Source organism: Prionailurus viverrinus, chromosome X, assembly GCF_022837055.1.
Source record: "Prionailurus viverrinus isolate Anna chromosome X, UM_Priviv_1.0, whole genome shotgun sequence".
Lineage (NCBI taxonomy): Eukaryota > Metazoa > Chordata > Mammalia > Carnivora > Felidae > Prionailurus > Prionailurus viverrinus.
This window is the reverse complement of record NC_062579.1, coordinates 30,466,648-30,494,273: the sequence shown is the minus strand read 5'-3', so window position 1 is coordinate 30,494,273 and position 27,626 is coordinate 30,466,648. Positions and strand designations below refer to the sequence as shown.

The 27,626-nt window shown below is 41.4% G+C and overlaps 1 protein-coding gene across 10 annotated transcripts in view; it reads left to right on the top strand.

Annotated features, from left to right (window-relative positions):
* RPGR (retinitis pigmentosa GTPase regulator) overlaps positions 1–24,499 on the top strand; it is a 56,639-nt gene extending 32,140 nt beyond the window's left edge. For 3 of the 10 annotated variants that reach the window (XM_047843430.1, XM_047843429.1, XM_047843431.1), the window contains exon 14: positions 1,370–11,914. In XM_047843430.1, the coding sequence (XP_047699386.1) occupies positions 1,370–3,805 (2,436 nt within the window). In that variant the 3' untranslated portion in view covers positions 3,806–11,914. Of the gene's footprint in view, positions 1–1,369; positions 11,915–12,118; positions 12,233–12,959; positions 12,965–13,478; positions 13,537–13,653; positions 13,665–15,079; positions 15,169–17,682; positions 17,877–19,497; positions 19,509–23,856 lie in introns of those variants that run through there. The other 7 variants (XM_047843432.1, XM_047843433.1, XM_047843434.1 and 4 more) reach the window with 7 other exon arrangements.
* Positions 24,500–27,626: the final 3,127 nt, after the last annotated feature.

Below are 27,626 nucleotides of genomic sequence, written 5' to 3'. Positions count from 1 at the left end.
GTCATACACCGAGGAAGCCCAGCGAATGTTGACTGACTATACTTCCATGCAGATATCTTTCCTATGTATTTTCTTCCTCTTTTAGACTCGAGGCTCTCCTCTTCCGTGCTGCCTTACTGTACTAGGGAAATAAAGACACATGCATGTAGAAATCATTTCTGGCATCTGGGCCTCCGTCTCTCTTTAGGGCTCTGGAAAGAATTGTGACTTTGTAAATAGGACCTAGAACAAACAGAAAAGGAAATCATTTCCTTTTAAACTGAGATATATTTTATACACATAGTCCTTTTAAGTAGAAGCCTGACGAGACCTATTCTAGTGAACAGAAAAAGATTTATTTTAGTGTTTCCATATATTAATTTTTAACTTGTGCTGTTTTAATAATTTTTTAAGCAAAAAAAAAAATGACCTCTTCCTAGGCCTAGCACTCATGCCAATTTTTAAAACTTGATTTCATGAGATTTTACAATCCAGAGAGCTGAATTCATCAAATATTTCAATTCATTAGCTTGTAGAATTTAGGCCAACAATTTGATTTTTACCTTATTTTGTCCAGCAGGAAATTAATTTCATATTCTTAATGTATCATTTGAGTCACAATGTTTAGTTTCATAACTTTTATAAAAATCTTACATTTTACCTGAAGTATTTTTTCCTCATAGTGGTTTCTTTTACATATGCAAGTTTTTATAATTAAAGAGTACAATAGATAAAAGGAAAGGGTTAAAAATTTGAAAACCCAAAGAATTGTTTTGAAAAGAAAGATGATATTATCTAGTATGTGGATAAGAAGATTTCATTTGTTGTTTTCATTTCAGATTTTTCTTGTAGAGATAAGCTATTCATTTTTTCTATTTTGTAGCAATTTCATGTTTTCATTTATTTTGTTTTGGGAAGTTCATGGAATCAAAAGACCAATCACAGTTTGACAATTAAAATACTAGGGAAGGTAGGAAAAAACGAAACTGCATTGCATGGAAAAGAAGTGTACATTTTTAACAGTATTCTGCAGAATCAGTCTGGAAGTGTACTCCATTGGAGAATTGATTCAGGATGAGAAAAGGGGTAGAGAAGAAATATCGATGGTACTGTGTGAGTAATGGCCAAACGGAAGCAGGTGGTAAGAATGTGCAGGTTAGACGCAGAGACACGGTACCACAGCAGAACCGGCTGCCCCGTAGACTTAGAGAGTAGCATAAATCATCTCTAGAGAAAGCGACATCTGAGCAAAGCATCTGGCCAAACTGGACGCTTTTTATTCCGCCAGCGACACTTAAGAGTGTTGCAGAATCTTGGCGGTATTTTGTAGCAGATAAGTTAACCTTTGTCAATTAACAGTCATATGACAATTATTTCACAAAATTTGCAGAAACAAGAAACAGTCGAGAAACTGGAGCAGCATACAGCTCACTTTGAAAATGATGGTAGTAAAGAGCGTGCAAGTGAAGAGACGTCCAGAACGGTGAAAGAGGGGAAAGTATATAGACAGCTGGTGGCAAAGGGAACGTACATGCTGCCAGTACCTGGGACTGGGCGCGCGTTTTCATATGAGGACTTAGGTGAGGAGTGGGGCCAGCCGAGGCCTCAGGCTGACACCCATGCCAAGGGTGTGCGCCAAGAGATATTTAGATGTGAGAGCAAGCACGGTATTTACCCACCTGATGGCAGAGAGATAGAACGGGAAAGTGATGGAGGCAAAAGTCTGAAGGACTCAGACACGGAAGAAGCAGTGTCTGAGGGAGGAGCTGAGCTGCCGGAAATGGCAGGTCTGAAGGATATGAGACAAAGTGAAGAGAATTTAAGAAATATGAATATGTTCTTTGACGACTTACCAAATAGAGATGTGGATATTGATGATGAAGAGAGTAAACGCTTTGTTAAGGACGTTAAGAGGAGCAAGCAAGATGTGATCTTTGACAGTGAAAGAGAATCTATAGGGTCAGACGGTTACATGGAAGGAGAAAGTGAAAGTCAGCAAGGTATCACTGATGGCTCTGAGCAGCCCGAGTCAGTAGAATTTAGTAGCGGAGAGAAAGAGGATGATGAAGTGGAAACTGACCAAAACTTGTGGTATAGCAGGAAATTTATTCAACAAAGGCATGAGGAAGAGACTGAACACAGAATGTCCACATTCATCACAAAATATAATTTTAACTTTGGGCACTTGTCAGAGATCCCAGAGGAGCAGGAAGGCACAGAGGAGTCAGAAGGAAGTGAAATAGAGAAGCAAGAGGTAGATGCAAATGAGGAAAATGTGGAGGTGCCCGAAGGAAAAGAGGAGAAGGAAATAGAGATCCTGTCAGACGACCTTACAGACAGAACTGAGGTGAGTGAGGGCAAGGGAAAGCCAGGGGGAGAGGTGGAGGAGGATGTGCCTGAAGCTGGAGGTGAGGGGGGAATCCAGCAGGAGGGAAATTCTGGAGTGGAACAGAGTCAGAGTGAGGAGGGGGAAGAGGAGGAAGACGAGGGAAGAGGAGAAACAGAGAGCCTGGATAAGGGAGAGAAAGACCTAGAAGAAGAGGAGGACCAGGACCAAAGGGAGAGGGAACAAGACCATAAAGGGACAGGGGAAGGGGAGGGGCAAAGAGATGAAAAGGAAGGGGAGGGGAGAGAAGGGGAAGAGGACAAGGAAGAGGAAGAAGAGAAAGAAGGCAAGGAGGAGGGAGAAAGGAAAGAGGAAGAAGCTCAAGAGGAAGGACAGGGAGAAGGGGAAGAAGAAGAGGAGGAGGAGGAAGGGGAAGGAGAGGGAGAAGCAGAGAAAGGAGAGGAGGAAGCAGAGGGGGAAGGGAAGGAAGGAGAAGGGGAAGGAGAGGGAGAAGCAGAGAAAGAAGAGGAAGAAGGGGTGGAGGAAGAGGGGGAAGGGGAAGAGGAAGGAGAAGAGGAAGGGGAGGAGGTTGGAGAGGAGGAAGGAGAGGATGAAGGAAAGAAAAGAGAAAGTGAAGGGGAAGAAGAAGAGGGAGAAGTGGAGGAAGGAGAGGGAGAAGGGGAGGAAGAAGAAGTGGGGGAAGCAGGGGAGGAAGGAGAGGAGGAGGGGGAAGAGGATGAAGGAGAGGGGGGAGAGGAGGAAGGAGAGGGGGAGGGGGAGGAAGAGGGGGGAGGGGAGGACAGGGAGGAAGGAGAGGGGGAAGGGGAGGAAGGAGAGGGGGAAGGGGAGGAGGGGGGGGAAGGGGAGGAAGGAGAGGGGGAAGGGGGAGAGGGGGAAGGGGAGGAAGGAGAGGGGGAAGGGGAGGAGGGGGAGGAAGGAGAGGGGGAAGGGGAGGAAGGAGAGGGGGAAGGGGGAGAGGAGGAAGGAGAGGGGGAAGAGGAGGAGGGGGAGGAAGGAGAGGGGGAAGGGGAGGAAGGAGAGGGGGAAGGGGGAGAGGGGGAAGGGGAGGAAGGAGAGGGGGAAGGGGAGGAGGGGGAGGAAGGAGAGGGGGAAGGGGAGGAAGGAGAGGGGGAAGGGGGAGAGGAGGAAGGAGAGGGGGAGGAAGCAGAGTGGGGAGTGAGGGAGAGGGAAGACAAAGAGGACGATGAGGAAGAAGAAGGGAAATACAAGGAGATAGGAGATGAAGAGAGGGAAAAGCAGGAAAGGCAGGGTGAAGGAAGAGAGTCCAACAAAGTGAGCAAAATCAAAGGGTCTGTGAGATATGACAAAAATAAGGCATACCCCAAAAAGTTTACTACTAACACAGAGGGAAAGGGGAAAGAGCACAAGGTACAGAGGTTCAAAATGCCAGTGCAGTCAAAACAAGTTTTAGAAAATGGGCCACCAGGTTCCGAAAAATTCTGGAACAATGTATTGCCACATTATTTAGAATTGAAGTGACAAGCTTTACATTTGACCTGATATTGTCCAGCCAAATAATTTGAACATTTTACACGTAATAGGCACTCAGTACATTGTATTAAATTGATTTTATGTCATGGTCACTTTATGTGTGGTACAGTAACGACTGATAAGACAGCACAAAGCACTGGTAAATTTGGCTCCTCTTAAGCCAATATTTTGGTATATTTTCCCTCTAAATTATAAATCTATCACTAGAAAATGGTCATAGCAGATAGTTAACATTATATATTCCTCATTAAGGGCAGAGTTAGAAAATCGGAGTATACTATAGGAGTATTGCGTTTGTATATACAAACTGGCCCCTTTAAAGATGGCACAGATCCTTAAGGGCTATGAAAACATCTCATTTCTTACACATTTCTTTCAGTCTCTGATTACAAGTTGCCTATACATAGAATAATTTTATAAGATTTTCTGAAGATTTTTTAGGGCTTTCTAAAGCTAAAATGGAAGATTCACATTTTTAAAAAGTAGTGCTGTCTTTTTACCTTTTATGTGTCCTTTTTGCAACAGTTTACCAAGTGACAGCTGGATTCAGGGCTCAGGTTGTAATGTGATGTCTTTCAGTTACTGTCTGGGCAACTGGCAGTGTATCTCATGAAATGGAGATGAACTTAAGCATCTATTCTGGAAGTATGTACAACTTTTAAGTATTTATTGCCCAGGCAGACCTCCCCACTGGGCTTCAGTTTCCTCATGTGTAAAATGGAGTAGATTGGATGATAGAACTCCAATCCCTTTTAACTCTCAGACTCTTTCATTCTAACAGGCTGATTTACTCCCATCGTGTTTGTTATTTGCAGAAGAGGTTTTTAAGGAAGAAAAATTATACTTTAAAATTAATTGAGTTTCTATAAAATATTGTTCTTGACTCTTAGAAACTTAGGACGGCTTTAATGTCTCTTCTGTCATTCTGTATTTCTAAACTATAACTTCTGAGCTTTAACTGTACTGTCAGAATCTTCATTCCCAGTGTCTATGATGTACCCTCAACCTGTTTTTCGCTGACTGTTCTGTAATTCTCAGTTTATTGCTTGTCAGAATGTTTTAAGAAAATAAACATTAAGTGTATTCCATCAGTAATTGTTTGTGGAAAGAGAAACTAACATCATGTATTGAATTTTAGATAGGCTGGATTTCTGTTAGTGTAAATTCAATCTTCCCTTACAATGTTCAGTTCGTGTAATGCAACCAGATCGTTCTTTATTCATAGCTCCATTTTCAATGGATTCACTGCTCCAGTCCCTTCCATATCTTGGGCATTAGGGATTTCTTATACTTTCTTTTATCAAGGAAGATCTTGATGGTAAACTTCCTGTGAATTTTGTGTAATGGGATCCTCTGTGCATTTGATTCTCCGTGAACAAGAATCTGGGGAGAGAGACTAGAATACAAAGAGAAGAAACTCCTAGGAGCAATTGTAGATTTTGTTTTAGCTGCAGGGATACGTGGTTGCTGCCCCTAACTAACCAAATATGCTAATCTGGCATTACAGGGTTCTACCAAATTCTACCACAGTCAGTAAGTGCCAGTGGGGTAGAGTTGGTACTTTGACAAAGTGTATGTGCTGTGTTGTCGATTCAAGGGCCTACCATGGTTATTGAAAAGTCGACTTAAAATGATTGAGATGGATGATTGAAGAGGAGTTCATAAAGGAAAAGCCTTCAGGGAGAAAAGAAACTCTTGCATTCAAGTTACTAATGTAAAAGGTGTGGACATTCTTCTTGCACCAAACACGTCATCAGCCAGCAATGCTGAAATGGAGTTCTTACCACGTGCCCATCTCAGTATTGGAACTGGTCTAGAGAGCCGCTTTTAAACAGCATTTCCTGCCCATTTCTTCACATTGCCCTGGCCAAAAACATGTTCTGTGCTCTTTTAGGAAGGGTAGCTCGTGCAGGCACGGTGTTCTGGTCAGAAGAGCACAGGCCTAGTCATTTTGAGATGTGAGTTAGTACTTGGTTAAATAGCTTGGAATAATCGGTTCCGTTCCTTGTCATCCCCATCTGCTGGTTGATTAAGCTTTTCTTGTCATTTATCACTGATCATTACTGAGGCCAGTGTGAGTTGTGTGTGTAGAGTCCATTGAGTTACAGTTCCGGGTGAGGACTCTGGCAGAAAAATAGTTTAAGGTAAGCTATGAAGGAGTACCACAGAAACATCTGCTGCCGCTGAATAGCAGCTCTTGAGGTGAGTGCAATGAAATGTCTTCTGTTACTTCATTATAGAGGTAAACTTGCTCTTCACGTATATAAAGATAAAAGACTGCCATAAAGGAAGGCACTTTGATTCCTCCTTCCTTCATTCCTTCTGTTGTGCCTGACATATGGCTTCATACTTGGTGCCTATGATTCACTCAACCAATAAGCGTGTACCTAAGCACCAAAAAGGGAACAGAAGCTTTCCAAAATCAGGTAGATCTCCAAAAATGAGGGCTGCTTGCAGTCCAACTCCTGTGGCCTTTTTACCTGTCAGGGACATTAGGTAGGTACAGATTGCTTGAAAGAACACCAGGTAAAAGGAGTTCCTCGGGCTCTGCCTCTAGCTGTGGCTTAACAGTGCCCTTGTGTTTCCCAATACCCCCGTGTTCTTAGCTAGGACTACCCAAACAGAAAAATAGGGTCCGAAAACAAATCTGTGGCTTTCTAGGCTGATGGGAGCCATGAGCGTGTTTCAGTGTGACTGCAGCCTAGAGTATCTTTTGGTCCTGGGTAAGGAGGCAAAGGGCCTTATGTGTTTATAAAAGTTGTTAAACAGCAAGAGTAAGATGATCACATTTGGCCTTTTGCAACATTCTGGCAGCAGTATGGACGGTGGGTTGGAGAGGAAGAGGACCAGAGCTAGGGATGCCAATTAGGCTGCTCTAGGGGACCAGACAGAGACAGAAGAGGGGCTGAACTAGAACAGTGTGGACAGAGTCGGGGACATGTGTTAGCAAGAGAACTTCAGGGATAGAATTGGAGGGCTTAGTAAAGAGATGTAAGTTGGAGGGAGGGAAAAGGCCAAGCTTTTCTTGTTTCTGTTTGAAGAACTGGGTAGGAAGTGTGCCATTCACCAAGGCTGAGCACAGAGGAGTAGGGGTAGATTCAGGAGCCTGCTGGGCCTTGTTCATCCAGGAGGTGTCCAGCGGACAGATACACGTCTGGGCCTGGAGCTCAGGGGAGATGGCCGGGCATTACCGACTTCCACGGGGAGTTAAAAGCACGGAGTTGAGTGAGAGGCGGCACTCACAGTGTGCGAAGGGAAGACAACTGAAGACAGAGTTTGAGGAAACATCAGTAGGTAACGGAGAGGTTGAGCGAGGGAAATCTGAGAAGGAGGCCAGGTAGGAACACTTTCTAGGAAAGAGAGGCGCCGCCCAAGCCAAGGAAGCAGTGGTGGAGGGCAGCAGAGAGGTCTGGGAGAGGCCCGGCAGAGGCCAGGCAAGAGCCCACACTGCCTGCTAAGAGAGATCCCCAGGAAGCCTGCCTTGCAGAGAAAAAGGGACAGGGACTTCGGTGCCGTGGGAAAAACCATCTTAGACTTTTACCTGCGATTACTCTATATGAGGCTATACAAGCATAGGATCTTAAAGTGAGCTTATCATTAAAAAGGAAGAGCCTACAATGCCCTGAGTTTCAGCAGGTGGGGGAAACAGCTCTGAGGGTGGCGGTTCTGGTTTTCACATTATTTGAGCAGAGCTGGGAAAGAGCCTGGGCCCTGGCACCTGGTAGGCCTGCATTCAAAACTCCAGCCCTTCACAGATTAAGCTGTGTGAAAACCTGGAAAAGCTTTTGTTTTCTTTTTCTTTTTTTTTTTTTTTTGACTTTTCTGAGTCTTATTTCTTTTTATAAAGGGAAAGGTCTTTGGATAGTTAACACATGAAACATGTTAGTGGTACTCAGCAAATGGTAACCTGTGTCACTCTGTCCCCTCTGACTCCCATCAAGTCAGGTGCAGAACTACCCTCGTGCATCTCCAGGTCACTGACAGATATGTGTGAGTCTAGTCCTGTGAACCTGACTTCTGTGTAAATACCACATAGCTACCCTCCCTGCCCCCCCAAATTGGCTTAACACAGATCTGTGGGAATGAAGTGAGTTGCAATAATGATAAATATACCTTTAAATATGGGGTAGAGTGAAACTATGCACACCGTCCATGGGTCATCCTCAACATTTGAAGCATGGTGAGAGCTGATGGTACTCACACAGTTAGGCATCACTGCTGTCACAGGACAACAGATTTTCCTGTGTCCTAATGTTTTTTTTTTTTTTTTAATCAAGATAGGTTAAAGAATAACTCCACACATAACAACTGCCTACCAACAAGAAGTTCTGTATGCCGGGCATTATATTCACTTTTGCAGGCCTGCTTGTCAGAGTCAAACTGGAATGGATTTGGCGGTGAAAATACTGGGTTAGGAATGAGCCAAGGGTTTTGGTACATAGAAAGAAGGAAACGTTTAGGGATTATAAAGTAGTGACAAAGCCAATAATTTGGAGGTCCACCTGGGAGCCCATAGGTGCAATCTGGCCTGCAGACTTACTTTGTTTGGCATACACAGTGATTTTTTTAACATTTGAGGCCATTGCCAACATTGAAATACCCAGGAATTCTATACTGAAGCAGTGTTTTTCAAACTTCTCTTGGAAACCTGAGGCACCACTGGCCCACAGCCCAGTCAGAGTGGCCCTCCACTTCCGTGTCATCCTGGCCTGCTCCTGACAGGCCCTGCCTTCTCCCCTGGGCTGCTCTAGGTGCCGGGCTCCTGGCAAGAATCAAGGGGTATGTCTAAGAGGGTAGAACAAATAAGTGTACACTTTGAATCAATTACTTTCTGATGATAAGATCTGGGACATTATGGTGAAAAGGTGTCCAGGCATCTTGGGATTTTTTTTTTGATATTCCTCTGTGTATACTAGGGAGTCTTACAATCACAAATATGTTTTTAAATTGCTTATATTTATATACAGATACTTATCCTTTGCTTTTGTTATTTTCTCTGTAAATAATCTTTTTAATCTTGATATAAACCCGCTGAGGTAGGTGTTGCTAGTGTCATCCTCCCATTTAACAGAGAAACTGTTACATTAATTAGGCACCTTGCTCAGGCCGTGATTGGTGGAGCAGAGCTTGGAAAGCAGTAGTTAGGTCTTTGTATTGAATGCCCTTCCTTCTCTCCTCCTGCCTCAGTGATTTCTAGGGTAGTATAAACATGAAGTTACATATTAACCCCTCTTGTCCTAAAAAACCTTGAAATTGAGCTTTTAGGATATATGCTTCCCCACCTGGTATGATGTAGGTACAAAGTTTAATGCTCTATTAACCTAGCTGGAAAATGTCTGCCCTATATGACATTGAGGCATCTCACAAATCCAGAATTGTAGCACAAAATTTTACACTGTACAGTGTCTTTTCAAAACTTTTTTAAAAAACTCTTTATTGGAATATAATATATACAGAAAAGATCATATCTCATGCATGTATGTCCAGCTCAGTGTATTTTCCACAAATTGAACCTGTTCGTATAGTCAACATCCAGATCAAGGAGGAGCACACTGTCAGCTCCCCAGTAGCTCCCCTTCATCCCTCTTACAGGCATTTTCCATCCCCCCAGGGTGACCACTGTACCAGTTTCTGATGGCAACCTCTAGTTTTTCAAGTTTACGATATGATGGTATTCTTAAGCCAGCTGAAACCTCACGAGGAACGTTTGGTTTCTTGGTATTTCCCGTAAGAAATGTAAAACGTGTGGGCCCTGGGCCAGATCCAAGACTGCAGCTCCCCGTGTTGTGTCTGACCAATGAGACAACGGTCCTCTTGCGAGAGCCAGGCCTAATCACTTCTTCACTGTGGTCCCAACACAGCATGCGTTTCCACTGACCATCCTAGACTGCTTTATGTCTTACGTGCTTCTGGTGACAAGAATGTATTTAAACTTTACCCTTTCTCTTTGTAAAATGATAGTGTTCTGCCAGTCTCTCCTAAATTGTTTCGGTTTGAAGGTAAGTACTGTATGTGATTTAAAGTAGTTGTCCAGATGTGAGTAGATTAATTTTCAATGTGCTTAAGTGCAACATGCTACACTTGATGTGATTTCTAGTGAAAATGTTTTCTAAGAGCTTTCTCAAATTGAGAAGACGGTATCATTCCAGCAGTTGTTCGTTGTTGCAGATTTTCATAAAGTTAATGAGTAAATTTATAGTTTATTATAAAAGAGATGAGTGTTTTGCTTATTTCTGAAATAGGGCAAAATGTCATGTTCCTTTGTGTAATCTCATGATATTGTCCTATGGTTACATTAATACTTAGTTAACTGGCATGACTGGAGTTGACCCAGGTGCTAAACTAGCAGAACTCTCCAAGTGAAGAGGACTTTGCTGGAACACAGCACACTGACCCTCCCTCTGGGAGACAGTCAGTCTGAAATTGTCCTTCTCAGGAACAGTGTTCTTTTCTAGTTGGCCTTCATTTATGTACATTCATGAATACATCTGTCTATCAGCCATCAATCCTAAATCCAGTAATCCTGCTTCCCATTCCCCTCCAAAGTAGTCTTTGATCATTTTACATACTCATAATGTGCTTATGGCTAGGCATAATATACAATAGAAGTTGCTTAGGAAAAAAAAAAAAGAAAGCTTTAGAAATTCTTGGTAAATGGTAGCTACCTTGTAGTTAACCCTACCCCACCTAAATGTGCAGCACATCCTTTAATATAGCTCTCTACCCTGGCACTCTGTTTTCCTCTCCCGCTTTCCCCTCTCACATGCACTGACCTTTGCTTGACCTAAGTCAAGCCCTCCCAGAGCAACTTCTGAAACTCTTTTAAATCTCAAGCCTTCACTTCTGGATTGCTTGTCCTTAGTGGCAGTGCTGTTAGGCCACACCCTTTTTGCTACTGGCCTGAGGATGCCACTTACATCTGTTACTAAGGTGTGAAATCTAAACATATCCTTTCCCTAGCCTGAGTTCTCACATTTTGTATTTTTGCCAGAAAAGAGATGAGTTAATTACAAGCATTATTTTCAAACCACCCACAAAAGATTCCTTTGGGTGTCCAGCTTATCCTTGGCCAAATAGTGACTAGGAAGGTGACCATAAGAAGCTAGTTATAGTGGGGCGCCTGGGTGGCACAGTCGGTTAAGCGTCCGACTTCAGCCAGGTCACGATCTCGCGGTCTGTGAGTTCGAGCCCCGCATCAGGCTCTGGGCTGATGGCTCGGAGCCTGGAGCCTGTTTCCAATTCTGTGTCTCCCTCTCTCTCTGCCCCTCCCCCGTTCATGCTCTGTCTCTCTCTGTCCCAAAAATAAATAAACGTTGAAGAAGCTAGTTATAGTGTTGAAGGGATATAAAGGGTGTGTATCGTCTGAGGCAGGTATGGCCCATGTGAACTTTGTAAAAACATTCTTCATGGGAGTAAATGGCACAAGTTACTTACTGCCTCACCTATTTTAGGGGCCATTGTGCCTTTAGTGAAGTGCATAAATGAAAAGCATAGGGAAAAAGTCCAGTAAGGAGCCTGATCCCTTAATGACAAAAAATAAGCAGTATTCCACCCAAAATACGAAACTGCAAAAAAAAAAAAAAAAAAAAAAAATCTCAGTATAGGGTAAAGTTACTCGGAACATAACGAATATTTTTCTGCCTATACTTAATATTACATGATTTACTATGTGTATCAAATCCATAGACAGGTTATCTTATAATTTGGATTCGTTGGACAGGAGCCAGATGGACTAAGTTCTGCCTCTGTTTGGGTTTTCCCTCTGCTTTAAATTACCAAGAGCAGAGCATTTAAACTGCCTATGTCCCTTTATCTTCTTCCTGGAATGTAAGTAATTATACTTAACTCTCTCTCATGAATATCAGTGAACTGTACTTCTGGAGTGATTTTAAATCCCTATGTTTTGGAAAATAAATATAATATATAGATGTGATCATGTTATAATGCTACCGTAGAAAGCTTTTTAACTTCTCTAAAGTTTAAAAGCATTCTTTTGAGACAGCTCAAAAAGCATATTTAATTTTTTTCCCCCGTTTAACCTTGTCATAGATGCAGATAGAATTTTGGAAATCCTGGCCATTGAAAATGTTGAAATAGAACGATGTGCATAAAAGCCCTGGTAATACAGTAACTTGACATGCATCATAGATTATGTAGTGTTTTATTTCTTTGACTTCACCATTTGAATCCATATTCTGTGTGTTCTTTGAGATAGTATAAATTATTTATGACAGCAATATCAAATCTCTTTTTTTAAAAAAGAAAATCTTAACTCATCCCTGATTATCAATTTTGACACAGGATCATGAATTTTCGGAAGATGAAGAGCTAGGGGACGTAGATGAAATTGATGAGTACCTGAAAGGCGAGAAAAAAGTTGCTGCAGATGAAGCCAGTGACAACTCAGTTGAAAAGGTATTGACACCACTGAAAAGGTATGATGATATGTGCTTAAATCCTGGTATCCTGCCCAAGAGAAAGTATGTGGGTTCCATGGTCTCTGCAGAGGGCAGATCCCAACTTCCTTTGGGAGCAGAAATACTTCTCTGAATAACTTTGTTCATGTGCTGTAGGAAAAGCTTTGGGCAAATTTATGAATTAGGCACACTTTGTTTCTGACGCTTTCCACACTTCTTGGTGGCATTCGGATCCCCACTTGAGTGGAAATCAACTTATACAGGCCAGTATAGTACACTGTTGAGAAATTAACTGAGAAGTTCAGCACTGGGTTCTTGAAAGGATGAAATTACAAAGTTAGGAGCCCTATACTGGTGGCAGAAATGGGACGTGTGTGTGCGCACGCATACTAAATGTATCTTTACATGTATGTGTGTTAAGTGAAAGCTGTTCACAGCAGTGTTGGAGGCTGTGATCACTTCTGCACAGATGTGGTGTAGAAGCAAGGATTTATAGGAGGATAAGGAGGCGCTATCACCGAGGAAAAGAAAGTCAGCCTAAGAGTGGAGCTAGGAATCCCAGAATCATCTCTTTTTGGCAGTTTTGTCCACGAGTGACACTGCTAGGAGACAGTTGGTAGGTTTGAAATCATTCATTTGCTAACACTGCTCTGGATTAATTTCACAGGCATGGAATTCAGAAACCCAAACTGAACAACACTATATTGATTCAGTTTTGGTTTCAGTGTCTGTACCTCTTTTAAAACGTGTGTTGATTCATGTCCATGCATTTTTAATTTACAAAATGGGATTGTGCTATAGAGGTCATTTTCTTTCTCAAGACTCATTCCTCTCACTGAGAAAAAAAATGTTCTAGCAATTACTATTTTCTTTCAGAGGGAGGGACAGATTTATAAGGAATGTTTATGAGCTCCAGGTAGGGGGGGTCCCTAAAACTCTTTAACATAGAACAAACTCCAGTCTGACAGTGTAAAATGTTGAGCTAATTCATACACCAACTAACGTTCCTGAATCTTCTTTGAGTAGGATCCTGCCACTTTTTGTAATCATAGAACTTTAAGCTAGAAGGGACATTAGCAACCACTCGGCATCTAAGGCAGAAGTTTGGCAAAGTGAAGCAGCAGTCGCCTGTTTATGTTGTTAGCTGGAGGCGAACTTGAGAACCCTTGCCTAAAACCAGGATGACATTTTCTAGGACATCACAATTATGGTTTTTTATTACATTGTTTCTTTATCGCTTATAGGACAAGAAAACCAACCAAGAGGAACGGGCTATTTGTGAATACAATGAGAATCCAAAAGGTGTGAACACATTTGACTTCAAAAGCATGCTTCCAAAAGGCTAGATACCTTAACACACACACACACATACGTACACATGCATGTGTGCACATGTATGCCGTCGCTGAGTCATTATAGCTTATACACCTGTATTCTATTTTATCCTTTTTACTGTCACCTGGCTCTCATAACAAGCTAAGAAATATGTGCCACAGGCTTATTTGTTCTCATGAATAACCACCACAACTTCTTCACATAAAATATTCGCATTACTCATGGCTACTCGTGTGTCAGTGTGAAGTGGTTTAGGACAGCCTTTTCACTGTCTTTTTTTCTTTTCGATCAGTAGTAGTAAGTTAGGCTTTTGTCCCACATCTCAATTTACATGCCTGATGGGCACTGCCAGACCCCATTGCTAGAGCCACGGCCGGTTATCCCCTCATGTACCCCCCGGAGCTCAGACCTGAGTCGTTGATCTTATTGCAGACATTTAAGACAGGTCCTTCCCCAAGCCTGACTGTTGGTGTCAGAGAACAGTTGCCACAGAATAGAGGGGACTGTGGTTACCCTTGAGACCTACATTCTCTACACCGAAATCATCTGTTTTTGCTGTACAGCCCACCCTTATATCATGTTTCCACACCGCCACATCAAAGTCTGCTTTTTACTGTGTTCTCATTAAAAATAACCGTTCATAGTGGTGGATATCTGATCTGAACCTAGGCAGAAGGAGGCATAGTTCCCTTGATACTTGTTTTCCTTCTGACTTCTGCAGAAAGAGTAGTAAGTTTTAGAATATTTTAAGCAAAATGTTAAAATATTTATCATCTGTAAGTATTTTTAGCATGTAGTCTAAAGTGTGAAAAAGAAATTAAAAGTAAGATTTAAGTAGTTGATAATATAAAATTAAAAGAATGCATGTGCTTCATGAGTGTATTTAAAAGATCATTTTTTGGGGCACCTGGGTGGCTCAGTTGGTTAAGCGTCTGACTTCGGCTCAGGTCATGATCTCACGGTCCATGGGTTCGAGCCCCACATCGGGCCCTGTGCTGACAGCTCAGGGCCTGGAGCCTGCTTCAGGTTCTGTGTCTCCCTCTCTCTCTGCCCCTCTCCTGCTTGCACTCTGCCTCTTCTCTCTCTCTCTCAAAAATAAATAAACATTAAAAAAATTTTTTTAATTAAAAAAAAGGATCATTTTCCAACTGTATAACTTGTGGATCAATTTGAAACACTAAAAAGTAACATGTCCATTTGTGTGCAAAGAATTTAATTTAAAAAAGGAAATTTATATTTTCCGGAAGTCTTTCCTAACACTGTTACCTTTGTAGCTGTGTTTGGGTACTGGTCATGCAAACGTCTACATTGGTCAGGTCATTCTGGGCTTTTTGCCTTAACTCAGCCTTTCAGAAAATATGCATTGTAGACCTTGTTCAGTGCTCCAGTGTCACGCCCTCTTTAGTATTTACCCCGTAAGTCAGGCTTGATGGAGTTGCGCTGAGGGCATCAGAACTTTTCTTCTTCTCATTACTTAGAAAAAAATATTTCTAAATATATCCTGTTGTAGGAAGCATGTATGGCCGCGCAAAGAGCAGTTCTGCAAAAGACCTGGAAGACACTGCATCAACAAGTAAAGACCTAAAAAAATCAATGAAGGTAAGTGAAATTTATTTTTCATTTTAGTGGTAAGACCAAAGTATTGAATTGCCTCCTCCTGCTTTTAATATGGCGATCCACATAATTTAACCCAAAAACATGTGAAGAATTTCAAGTGATGTTTCACATTTTAGCATGCATATCTATTTGCTGGACTTTAGATGGAGTCAGGTTGCCCTGCCAGAATTTAATAGCATGTTCCTTTCAGTAATCCCATTCATGCTGATTCGACTTATGGTAAAAGATAATGCAAAAGAACTTTCTTGCTTGAATTATAAGAGTGTAATCATCATGAGAGTCTGGAGAAAGTAAGGCAAAACCGAGAATTAGAGAGGATGAATGCAAAAATCAAGATACCCGTGCTTAGGAGAACTTACGAGCTACTCCAGTCTCTCCTGCCGAGTACCTGTTTTGAAGTTGTTAACAGTCTGGTGGAGATGCCGCTGCTTTTTGGAAGTTACTCTTTCCACTTGCAAAAGAACTTTCTTTACCCATGAGGCCACATTTCAGGGTAGAAGTGTTACAAGGAAATGTGGATAAAGGGTAACTGAAAGGCCTTGTTAATTCCTCTTCAGCCTTCAGGTTTGGGCTTAAGTTAGTCACTTCTGTATAGAGGCCTTTTGTGACCAGCTGCACTTAGGTAAATTATGTCCCCTTACTGTTCTCTCACATAACACCCTTTTCTTATCCTTTTTTGTATTTCTCGTAACTGGCAATGGCACAGTGAAGTGTATGCTTATTTGCCTTATGACTGTCTCTCTCTCCACTGGCCTGCTGCTCCATTGGATAGAAACTATTTTCTGTTTTGCTTTCCGATGGATCTTTAGCAGGTAGCACTGTCCCTGGTACATGGTAAATGCTTAGTAAATAATTTTGGTTGACAGTGAACTATAGAACATAAGGAGGTGGGAAAGAGGATAGGGTGAAGGTAAAAGCAGGGGCAGCCCTTAGAGCAGTAGACGGTTTGTCTCTGGCTACTCTGAAACTACTTTCACGGTGACTTCTGGCACAGGTCCCACTGTGGTCATCTTTTACTAAAAATTACTTGGTGAATAATCTTACCCTGATGAAAATGGCCTTCTGTTTAGATTATCATATCCAAGAGAGAGTTGTGACCTGGCTCAAAAGATACTCCAGAATTACTGTCCTTCTCAGAATTGTAACTTGTGTCATCAGCATATCCGATCAAGTGTTAGGGACTTTTTAGACTCTCTGTCTAGTAAAAGAACATTTACCAGATATTCTACTACACAGCAGTCCCGTGAAGACTTTTTTCCAATTATAAGAACTCAGGAGAAGACTCTGGAAAAGGAAATGAAATGTGAGGGAGCAAGATGAAAAGTAAAGGAGTCAGGAGACGGAGGAGCCTAATAGGAAAAGCGAAGTGAAGCAGCAGAAAGAAATATTTGAAACATACCTCTGACCAAATGAAAATGTGTACTCATGATTTTTCATGAATACATGATTGAGTTTCGAGAAGTTTTCAGGCTCTCCAGTCTTAAGCGTTGCAATTGCCCATAGGCGGTAGGATTTGGATACACAGGACTAGGAGAGGGGGCCGAGCCAGGGAAGGAGTGCCCTGTGGGAAGCAGAGTGGTGCCTCCCATACAGAGCAGGCCAAGCAGGGAGCTCTAGTGCCAGCACCAGGGGATGGGACAGAGGTGAGGTCAGGCCAGGGTATAGTGGGCTACAGGTGCCAGGTTGAAGAATTCAGTCTTAAACTTGGATTCTGCTTAAATGCTCATTGACACCTAGTGGAAAAATGTATTTCAGTAAATGCATATGTCCTTGGTTAAAGAAAAGAAAGTAATGAAAATCATATTTCAAAAGTCAAGCAGTAATAAATGTATTTCCTACTTAAAGAATATCCTGTTGTTCTACATATTTTAAAAAGGAAATAGATGATTTAGGTGAGATTTTCTTTCAGTCATTCCCACATGACCTTTTATTTTAATCTACAGTGTCTCTAACCTTTTTATACCATCTGAGACAAACAAATCAGACAGTTTTTAAAACTTGGAAAATGAATGATGCATTAAATCATATCAAAAGAAACATGTTTGAGATTTTGCATTCCAACTCCCCCCCCCCCATCCCCCCAGGTAATTAGACATCCCAAAGATAATCTGAAAAAAAAAAAAAAGAAAAGAAAGAATTGTACTCTTGGCACCTACAAAACAGAATTCACCACTGAATTTTGTCTTGGTGATTTTAAATGTTTCAGGTAGACAAGTTACGACCTATGATTTTAACGGGTGGAAGAGATCTTTTGTTAGGTGATTGTTCTATCTAGAGATTACCCAATATTACTTTTCCGAACTATAGTTAGTGCTGACTATTTGGATCCACAGTTAGTCACTAAGAAAAATATGTTATCGGCCTAATTTCCATCTAAGGTAGCTAAGGAAAAAAACGATAAACTTTTCAGCTATTAAGAAGAATTTTACATTATAGAATGAGTTTATTCATGTATTTATTTAGCATATACTAATCAGTTATCTCTTAATGTGCCAGGCACAAGGCCAGAGGCTGCAGATTGAGAGGTTAAAGATGCACTGCCTTCCCTCAGAAAGTAGCTGGAACATGCCAGATTCTCTGGATAGCTCCCAATGCCCGTTAACAGTCAATAGATTTTTTACCCGTTGTCACTACCATAAATAAAGGACGCTGAGATGAGAATTTCTCCACCAAAAAAACATGCTTGTGAATTCTTGTCTTTCCTAGTTGCTATCTTTTCTCTGATGGTATGCTTTGTTCATCCATTGCAAGCTACAAATGAGCACTTGCCTCAAGTACACAGTTAGCTTTACTCTGTATTAGGAGAAAACTTCGAGGTAGATTACACATACGGTGTCCTGTCATTGTCAGTTTTTCCCAAGCTTGAAACCTGAGACGGTCTCAGGCTACCCAATAATGACTCCCCTGCTTTTTAAAAATAGCTTTATTGAGGTATAATTGACATATAATAAACTACACATATTTAAAGTATATAATTTGGTTAGTTTTGACGTGTGTGCACCTATGAAACCATAATCACAAGAGAGTGAACAGTGCCGTTATTGGCGGAAGGTTCTTTGTGCCTTTTTGTGATCCCCGTCTATGCCCCTTGGCCCCCTGCTATCCTTAGCAAACCTGCTTTCTCTTATCATACATTATTTTGCAAGCTCTAGATTTTTATATAAATGAGATCCTACACCATGTACTCTTTTCGTTTGTTGGCTTCCTTTGTCCAGCCTAATTATTTTGAAACCCATCTATGCATGTATCAGTAGTTCATCCCTTTATGTTGCTGAATAATATTCTAAGTGAATTTTTATATGATGAGGGTATGAATTGAAGTTATTATTTTTTTTGCATATGGACATCCAATCGTTCTAGCACCACGTGTTGAGAAAAGATGACCCTTTCTCTACTGAATTGTCTTCACAGAAATCAGTTAACTTTTCCATGTGTGGGCATATTTCTAGAGTCTAATCTGTTCCTTCCACCTGTTTATCTTGTGCCCATATCACACTGTCTTGATTACTGTAGCTTCATAATAAGTCTTGAAATCAGGAAGCGTTAGTCCTCCAACTTTGTTCTTTTTCAAACTTGTTTTGGCCATCCGAGGCCCTTTGCATTTCCATGTGAATTTTTAGAATCAGTTTGACAATTACTGAAAAAAAAAAAATGTCTGCTGGGATTTTGGTTGGGATTTCTTGGTATCTACAGATGAATTTGAGAAGAATTAACATCTTAACAATATTAAGTCTCCTAACTCATGAAGATACCTTTCTATTTATGGATGCCTTCTTAAATTTCTGTCAGGAATGTTTTGTAGTTTTTAGTATACAGGTCTTACACGGATTTTGTCAGATTTATTGTATGTCTTCTGTTTTTTATTCCCTGATTAACTGGTTAGAAGTTTATCATTTTTATTCATCTTTTCAAAGAACCAGTTTTTGGTTTCATTGATTTTTCCGTATCGTTTTCTATTTTATTTATGTCCACTCTAATCTTTACTAGTAAAACCTTGGTTTGTGAGTATAATTAGTTCCGGAAACACGCTTGTAATCCAAAGCACTCATAGATCAAAGCAAATTTCGAGAACCGTTGGCTCAGTTGTGATCATGTGACGTTTGGCATCCCGTACTACTCATATTGCAAGACATCGCTCGCTTATCAAGTTAACATTTATTAGAAATGTCTGCTTGTCTTGCGGAACACTCGCAGAACAAGTTACAATCCAAGGTTTTACTGTTGTATTTCCTTTCTTCTACTTTCTCTGGGTTAATTTGCTCTTCTCTTCCTAAAGTTTCTTAACATGGAAGTTGCGGTCACTGATTTGAGACTTCTCTTATTTTTTAAAACAGGCTTTTTGTGCTGTAAATTTCCTCTGAAGTACTTGTTATGTTGTGTTTTCATTTTCATCCAGTTCAGAATACTTTCGGATTTCTTCTTTGACTCATGAACTCTTGAATTTCAACTTATTTGGGGATTTTCCGTAGATGTTTATGATATTAATTTCTAATTTAATTACATTGTGATTGGATAACATACTTAGTATGACTTGAGTCCTCTTAAATTTATTAAGACTTGTTTTATGGCCCCGAATCAGGTCTATCTTGGCAAGTGTTCCATGTGCACTTGAGAAGGTTGAGAAGAATACTGTTGTGTCCTGTCAGTACCAGTTGCATCAAGTTGGTTGACGGTGTTGTTCATGTATTTTCTATCCTTTGAGTTGCTGTCTACTTGTAAGATCTATTATTAAGAGAAAAGCATTAATAATCCCTGAATAGGGGCTCCTGGGTGGCTCATCGGTTAAGCATCTGACTCTTGATTTTGGCTCAGGTAATGATCTCTTGGTTCGGGAGTTCAAGCCCCACATTGGGCTTCACGCTGACAGCGCAGAGCCTCCTTGGGATTCTCTCTCTCTTTCCCTCTTTCTCTCAAAATAAATAAATAAGCTCTAAAAAACCCTAAATATAATTGTGGATTTGTCGACTTTCTTTGTACTTCTATTAGTTTTTGCTTCATGTATTTTAAAGTTATTACTAGGTTCTGTAACATTTAGGATTGTTATATTCTCTAAATTAATTGACCCCTTCATCATGAGATGGCCTTGTTTACCCCTGATAATAATCTTTACTCTGAAATCTGCCTGGTCTGATATTATATAGCGATTCAAGCTTTCATTTGATTAGAGTTATCATGTTATATCTTTTTCCATCGTTTTGCTTTTAACCCACTTGTGATTTTACATTTGAAGTACGTTGATGCAGGCAGCATCCAGATGGGTTGTGCTCTTTTATCTAATCTGACAATCTCTGCCTTTTAATTGGAGCACTTAGCCCATTTGTATTTAATCTGATCATTAATGCAGTTACATTTAAATTTGTCATCTCACTATTTGTATTCTTCCTTATCCCTAAAAAATGCTAAAGTTTGTGTTGTCTGTTAATAATATAGCCATACTCTCTTTGCTTTGGTTAGCCCTTGCCTGATACATCTGTTTTCATTCTTTGACTTGTGTTTTAGATGAGTCACTTGCAAATGGCTTATAAGCTGGATTTGCGTCTTTGAAATTTTTAATATACGTACCTAAGATCTAAAGCTAATTAATGTTCCTGTCCTTTCCCCAAATAATAGCAAGATCTTAGAGGAGTCTTCTGTCACCCCTTCCTTCCCATCTTACATGTTATAGTGTCAAGTATTTTAAGTTTTTAGCGTCACCAATCACATGTTAACTATTATTTGTTATACCACTTTCTTACTCACCATTCCTTTTTACATCTCAGATGCCCTTTTTGGGATGCTTTTTCTTCTCCCTGAAGAAATCCTTTGGAGGTTCCTGTCAGAACTTTGGAAGTTCCTATCCATTTTGTAGTTAACTTTGTCAGTTTCTGTTCACTTGCAAATGAACATTGAGGTGACTGGGCAGTGCTCACTTTCTCTTGGTATCTGCTCCTATGCTCCTTTTAAGAAATTTGCTCTAGTGTAATTGCTGATGACTTTGTATATAATCTGTCATTTTTTCTCTCTGGCTGTTTTTTCACGCTGTTTACCTTTAACGTGCTTCAGTTCACTACTAGATGCCCAGGTGTGAACTGTTTTGCTTTAACTTTCTTCTAATTCATTATGACTCTTGACTCTGAGAATTCAGGTCATTCATCAGTTTAAGAAAACTCTCATCCATTGTGTATTTGAGTATTTCCTCCCTCCTCTTTGGAATTCTGATATGAAATTTTTCTTTTTTTTTTTTAATTTTTTTAATGTTTATTTTTGAGAGAGAGAGAGGGAGAAAGTGAACGAGCTTGAGCAGGGGAGGGGCAGAGAGAGAGGGAGACACAGAATCCGAAGCAGGCTCCAGGCTCTGAGCTCTCAGCCCAGAGCCTGACGTGGGGCTCAAACTCACAGACCGCGAGATCATGACCTGAGCTGAAGTCGGACACTTAACCGACTGAGCCACCCAGGCGCTCCCTGGTATGAAATTTTTCATTCTGTTGTCCATGCCTTTCAATGTTACTTTCCCATTGTCTGTGTCTAAGTAATATTTTGGGGGAATGTCACAGCCCTCATATTTCAGAGCTCTTTGATGCCATAGTTTCTTTACAGCTAAAACTAATCTTTTTAACCTACCTGTTGAGTGTTAATTTCATCGATTATATTTTTCTCATTTTGAAATGAAATTCTATTTTGATTCTTCTTCAAATCACTCTGATCTTTTAAAAACTAGTATCTTGTTTCGTGCTCATGTTTTTTATCCTGGTCCTTTAAGCACACTTATATTTAGTCATCCCAACGTCAGACATCTTCAGGAATCTAAATCTGTCTGTTGCTTTGGTTGACTTGCTGGTAGTGTCCTGCTTCCTCATGTGTTTTGAAATTTGGATTCTGGGGGCGCCTGGGTGGCTCAGTCGGTTAAGCGGCCGACTTTGGCTCAGGTCATGATCTCACGGTCCGTGAGTTCGAGCCCCACGTCGGGCTCTGTGCTGACAGCTCAGAGCCTGGAGCCTGTTTCGGATTCTGTGTCTCCCTCTCTCTGACCCTCCCCCGTTCATGCTCTGTCTCTGTCTCAAAAATAAATAAACGTTAAAAAAAAAAAAAAGGAAATTTGGATTCTGAGTTCATGTTCAGCTGAGACTTTTTGTGGACGCCCCTTAAGGCTTCCATGAAAATCCATCCATAGAGAATTTGTCAGAGCCTCTGGTAGCTCTCCTGGGCATTACCATTCCGGGAGCACGAAGCGTTCCTCACCGGCACCAGTAAAGTAAACGGGAGCCCAGCCTCACACTAGGAGAACGTGCTTCTCCCTCACTCACAGCCTAGACCAAGGGACACAGGTTATTTTGCCGTCTCCCAGTGTGTGTAAGTGGACTTAATTAAGGGCATAGTCTCTAGAGGGTCCTCACTTTATGTAGGGGGGTCTCAGTCCCGATTTTCCACATTTTATGAGATCAGATACGTTTACCAAAGCGAGTCTAAGTTGTGAGATCAATAAATGCCATTTTATTGCTCGCTCACCTCTGAGGCTTCCTGCGCCCTCTTCATTTTGTGGCCCACAGGGATTTCCCTTCATTTTTTTCATGAACTTCTGTACACATCATAAAATTAGATGTTTTACACTTAGAATTTTTTGATGTTTTGTAGTAGCAGAATTTTCATGATAGGGATTCCCGCGCAAAAGCAGAAACGAAAGAGGGGTCCCCCCAGTTTAGTCCATAGACCCTTTTCTAGCTAGACTCTGAGTTTTTGGGTTACACCTTTTTGCTTCAATTCCTCCATTCTTCAAGACTAACAGCAAGCAATTACTTGCATCATTTTGATTTCCCAAGGAGCCAAGTTCTCACCTGTTTTTTGTTTGGGGCATCTTGCCAGAACTGATATTTGTGCTGTTACACTTCAGGAATCCTGTTTTCTCTCTGACTAAATCCTCAAAGGGGTTAAGTCAAATGGAACTTTCCAGTCATCATCTATCTCCCTTGATTTCTCCTGTCTGTGCTCTGTTGGCCACTCCCTTCTTGGTACATTTTCCTCCCTGACTCCCGAGGTGCCTCTCTTTCCTGACTGTGTTCCTACAAAGCTCTGTCCCAGTGCCGGCTCTTCTTCCTCCACCTGTGTCTCACATTTGGCTCTTCCTCAGTCTCTTTTCTTCTGTTCTCTTTTCTGCCTGCCTGCGATCCTGGGTTATGGCATCGACTTTCCTCTCTCCGGCTGTTGTGTGTGTTCTCCCTGTTCACGGCCCCGGACTCCCCCGAGTAGCAGACCCAGGTATCCAGCTGCCTGCTCAGGCCCCTGGGCCCCCAAAGCCATCATTCGGCAGCACCAGCGTTTTCCCAGAAGTTCCCATCTACAGGAATGGGGCAATCCTCCAGGATACCCTACTTTTCTTTTTTTTTTTTCTTCTCTCATCACAACAAAGTGAAATAACAAATCTGCTCTTTAAAGAAAAATGGTAATGTATTCCCAAGGCACTGACAGTGTTGAAAGCTAAACCCTGAAAGGTCTTCTATTAGGGAAGGGGCATGATTGCCATTGGTAAAACAAGGTGCTGCTGGACACTAAGCATGTCCCTTTGTACATGTGACACCCTGTAAGGGTGTGATGAAACAATGTTCAGACTAGTTGAAAATTATCCCCCCTAAATCCTATTAAGTGGCTATTCACTTACTGAAATGAATTCTTTGTGTGTGTGGGTTTTTTTTCTAGATTTTCTTCTTTAAAAGGATGTCACTCACGAGTCAGAAAAGTATGCAGAGTAATAATGAGCCACTCTCAGAGATAAAACCAATAGGAGATCAAATAGCTTTTAAAAGCAATCAGAAAGATGCCAGCCAGAGCCACATGGGGCAAAATCATCAGGATACTTCACCCCCAAGTATGGCGAGAAGGTCAAAATCTTGTACGATACTATAAATATACATTTATGTCTCCGTGATCACCAAGCACATTGTAATTTATACTTGAAAACCATTCTGACTTCTGAAGGAAAGTTTCTGATAACAAACCCTTAAACATAGAAGTTAATGTTTTATTTTGAATGTTACGACCAGTTTTGCTGTTTGTTTATGCTAATATTTTTGACCAGCGATTTCAAAATATGTGTATCTCAAACTCTCCTTCAAGTTCTGTGGCCTTAACTGTTCAGTGTTGCGTAAAATATATATTTTTATATGTGAAATTTAAATTAAGATATTTCATAGTTTTTACTGAACAATTTCTTTATCCTTTCATAAGGCAATATTTGCAATCTCATGACACTGTAACAGTTTTTAATGTATTTGCAATTTTTCAAAACTGAGTCAAAATTGTTTTTGATGAACACATTTTAATAAACTATATCTGGTCGGTTCCACTGTTTAAATGTGTGAATATCAATAAAATTAAGAGGTACTTGGGGTTCTCTATCAGTTGACAGAATGGGGGCCAAAAACAACCTGTTTAGTTTTAAAATACTGAGAGACACAAAATTCGTTTACCTCTGAGTAAAGAAAATATCAGTGCACCCGTGTCAGCGGTACGTCTTTGTGGAGAAACTGTTGACATTTCTTTGCCTCCCACTCTTGTTCAGGGAGGGGATTTGGCACGGAGGCGTGGCAGACTGTGTGGTACGATCTGCAGCGTTTAACCTACCACGGATCACCACCGTGGCGGAACGAAACACGGCCAGGCTTGCTCACTTCAACCGTCTCCAGCATTGACCGTGATAAGTGCTGTTGACTCCGTCACACGGTGCTCTGCCACAAGGAGTAGGAAGGGGAAAGCTGTCGAGTCTGCTCCGATAGAAACGTGGCTGTCTTGCGCTCACAGATAGTATGCGTTTCATGGAGCAGACCGCTTTGTCTTGGCCATTCGGGCTTCTGACTGCAACATTTTATTCTTCGATCGCAGTGACCGTTGCCCCAGTTGAAGACAGGAAAAGAAACTCCATTCTTGTGTTTCATGCAAAGGATCGTTGGTCTAGAGTAGATGTGATTTTGAAATGGTACAAAATGGTCTTCCGTGTAAATATTACAGTCAGGGCAATTCTGATTTTGCCGTTGCCGCTGTAGTGCTAGTATAGTATTGCAAAAATCCTTTACCAAAATGTAAACTGTAGGAGCCTAGTGGAAATAAAGCACACAGATGGTACTGAGACATGCCGGTTGTGGCAGGCACATTTCAAAGATGGCCCCCCAGGTTCCCGTCGGCTGGTATAGTTGCCCTGAGTAATCCCTTCCCCGTGAGCATGGGCAGTGAATATGATGAAATACCACTCTGTCGTTTAGGTTACATTCTGTGGAAAAGGTGAAAGATTTTGCAGTTGTAATTAAAATTCCTAAGCAGGTAACTTTAAGCGAAAGGGAAATGATCCTAGGTGGGTCTGACCTAATCAGGTGAGCCCTTTCAAAGAGGCACTACAGATGAGAGATGGAAGAAGTCAGAGCAATTGAGAGCAGTGGAGATGCGGGCATTGAAGAAGCAAACTGCATATTCCAGAGAGGACAGTGTGGTAGGGAATGGTGGGAAGCCTCGAGGATGTGAGGGCCTCCATCCCACAAGTGCAAGGCACTGAATTCTGCAAATAACTGGTGAGGCTGGAAGAGGAAACCAGTCCTTAGATTAGACCATAGCTCTGGCTGACATCTCGACTGCAGCCTTGTGAGGCCCTGAGCGGAGGGCCCAGCTCAGCAGCACCCAGGCTCCTGACCCAGGAAGATTACGAGATAATAAATATATATAGTTTTAATCCACTAAGTTTACAGTAATTTGTTATGCAGCGATAGAAACTAATAGCACTTTTATTCTGGCAAAAAGCCTTTCTATCTGGTTTTTCCACCATCAGAGCCAGCATGAGAGTTAATAGAGGCTGCTAACAAGACAGAGGTCACTGTCTTAGGTAACATAATCGTGTAAGTGGTGTTTTGTCACCGTTGACACATTCTGTTGGTTAGAAGCAAGCCACAGGGTCCACTCATACTCAGGATGAGGGCAGGGCACGAAGACCGGGAGGCAAGGGCTCTGCGTGATGGGGGCCATCTCAGAGCCTACCCACCATACCAGTCATTTGGCCGATTCTGGGAAAGGAGAACGGGTTGGGTTACAGACCAAAGAAAGGATTAAGTCAGAGCCCTTGGAAGAGGTGGACATGAGACCAGCATCATGTCATGACAGCATCATGCCATCCCTGCTTTCTCAGATGTCTGCAAGAGTTCAGACTTTAATAAGGTGGTTGGTGCAGAATCGTCAACACCGAGAGTCCGTTTTAGTGTATAGGAGTAAATGCCTTTTTAAAAAGCCGTATCAAAACACCATACCAGTTGTCTGCCCCTGTAAATGCTTGTATTCTATTGATGTTCTAAATGTGATCTCATATCTGGCTTTTACTTTGAAGAAATAGTAACCGAGCACTTCCTATGGCCAGATATGATGCCACAAACTAAGAAAACATGGGCGTAGAAGGGAAAAGATGGGGAATGATTCTGCATTCTCACCTGGAGCTGTTTGGGCCACTTAGAAACCTAAGTTTCCTAGCTGGGTGGAAAGGAGATCAGTGGATGCTAAACTTAAACAAACAAAAAACAAAGCTAACATATTTGAGAACTCTTCAGAAGAAGCCAGAAGAGATCATTGATACAATTGAATAGAATGATCCATTTATACTAGTTTCAAAAATAAAAGGAATTCTATTTACCAATAACCTTAGCTTAATAGAAAGTGAAATGATTTATTTCAATCCCCAAACTGTTCATCTTCATCGTCTTTTCCATTCACCCCTTTTTCCTGTATATAAAAAATTTGCTTTGGACATTTTTTTAGTTTGTTTATTTATTTATTTTGAGAGGGGGAACAGAGAGAGAGAGAGGAGAGAGAGAAAATCCCGAGCAGGCTCCACACTGTCAGTGCAGAGCCTGACAGAGGGCTCCATCTCATAGACTGTGAGATCAGAACCTCAGTGGACATGAAAAGTCAACCACTCAACTGACCGAGGCACCCAGGTGCCCCTGCTTTGGATGTTTTCACTGACCTTTCTGGGACTTGAAAATAGAATCTGTTGACTTAACATTTAGGGGTTCACCGACCTTGTTCAGATCATTATGAACCAAATGTTAAATGGATATTAACTTCGAAAATGTCAGTAGTGGTAGAACTTTTTAGGCATCGTAAAAGGGCATGCAAATCCATGTCAAAACGTTAAACAGGAGAACTTGGGAGGCACTAAGGCCTTGCTATGTATGAAGAAACCGTACAGTTCTGGAAAGGTTCTTGTATTATTTTCCTAGGGCTTCCGTAACAAGGTACCCTAAGCTGGGTGGCTTCAAATAGAGATTTATTGTCTCATAGTCCTGGAAGCCGGAAGTCTGAACTTAAGGTGTTTGCTGGGCCATGCTCCATCTGGAGGGAGCCTCTCTTGACTTCTGGTAGCCTCGGGTGTTGTCTTCTAGATACATCACTCCAACCCTTTGTCCTCGCACTGCATTGTCTCCCCATTGTCTTTG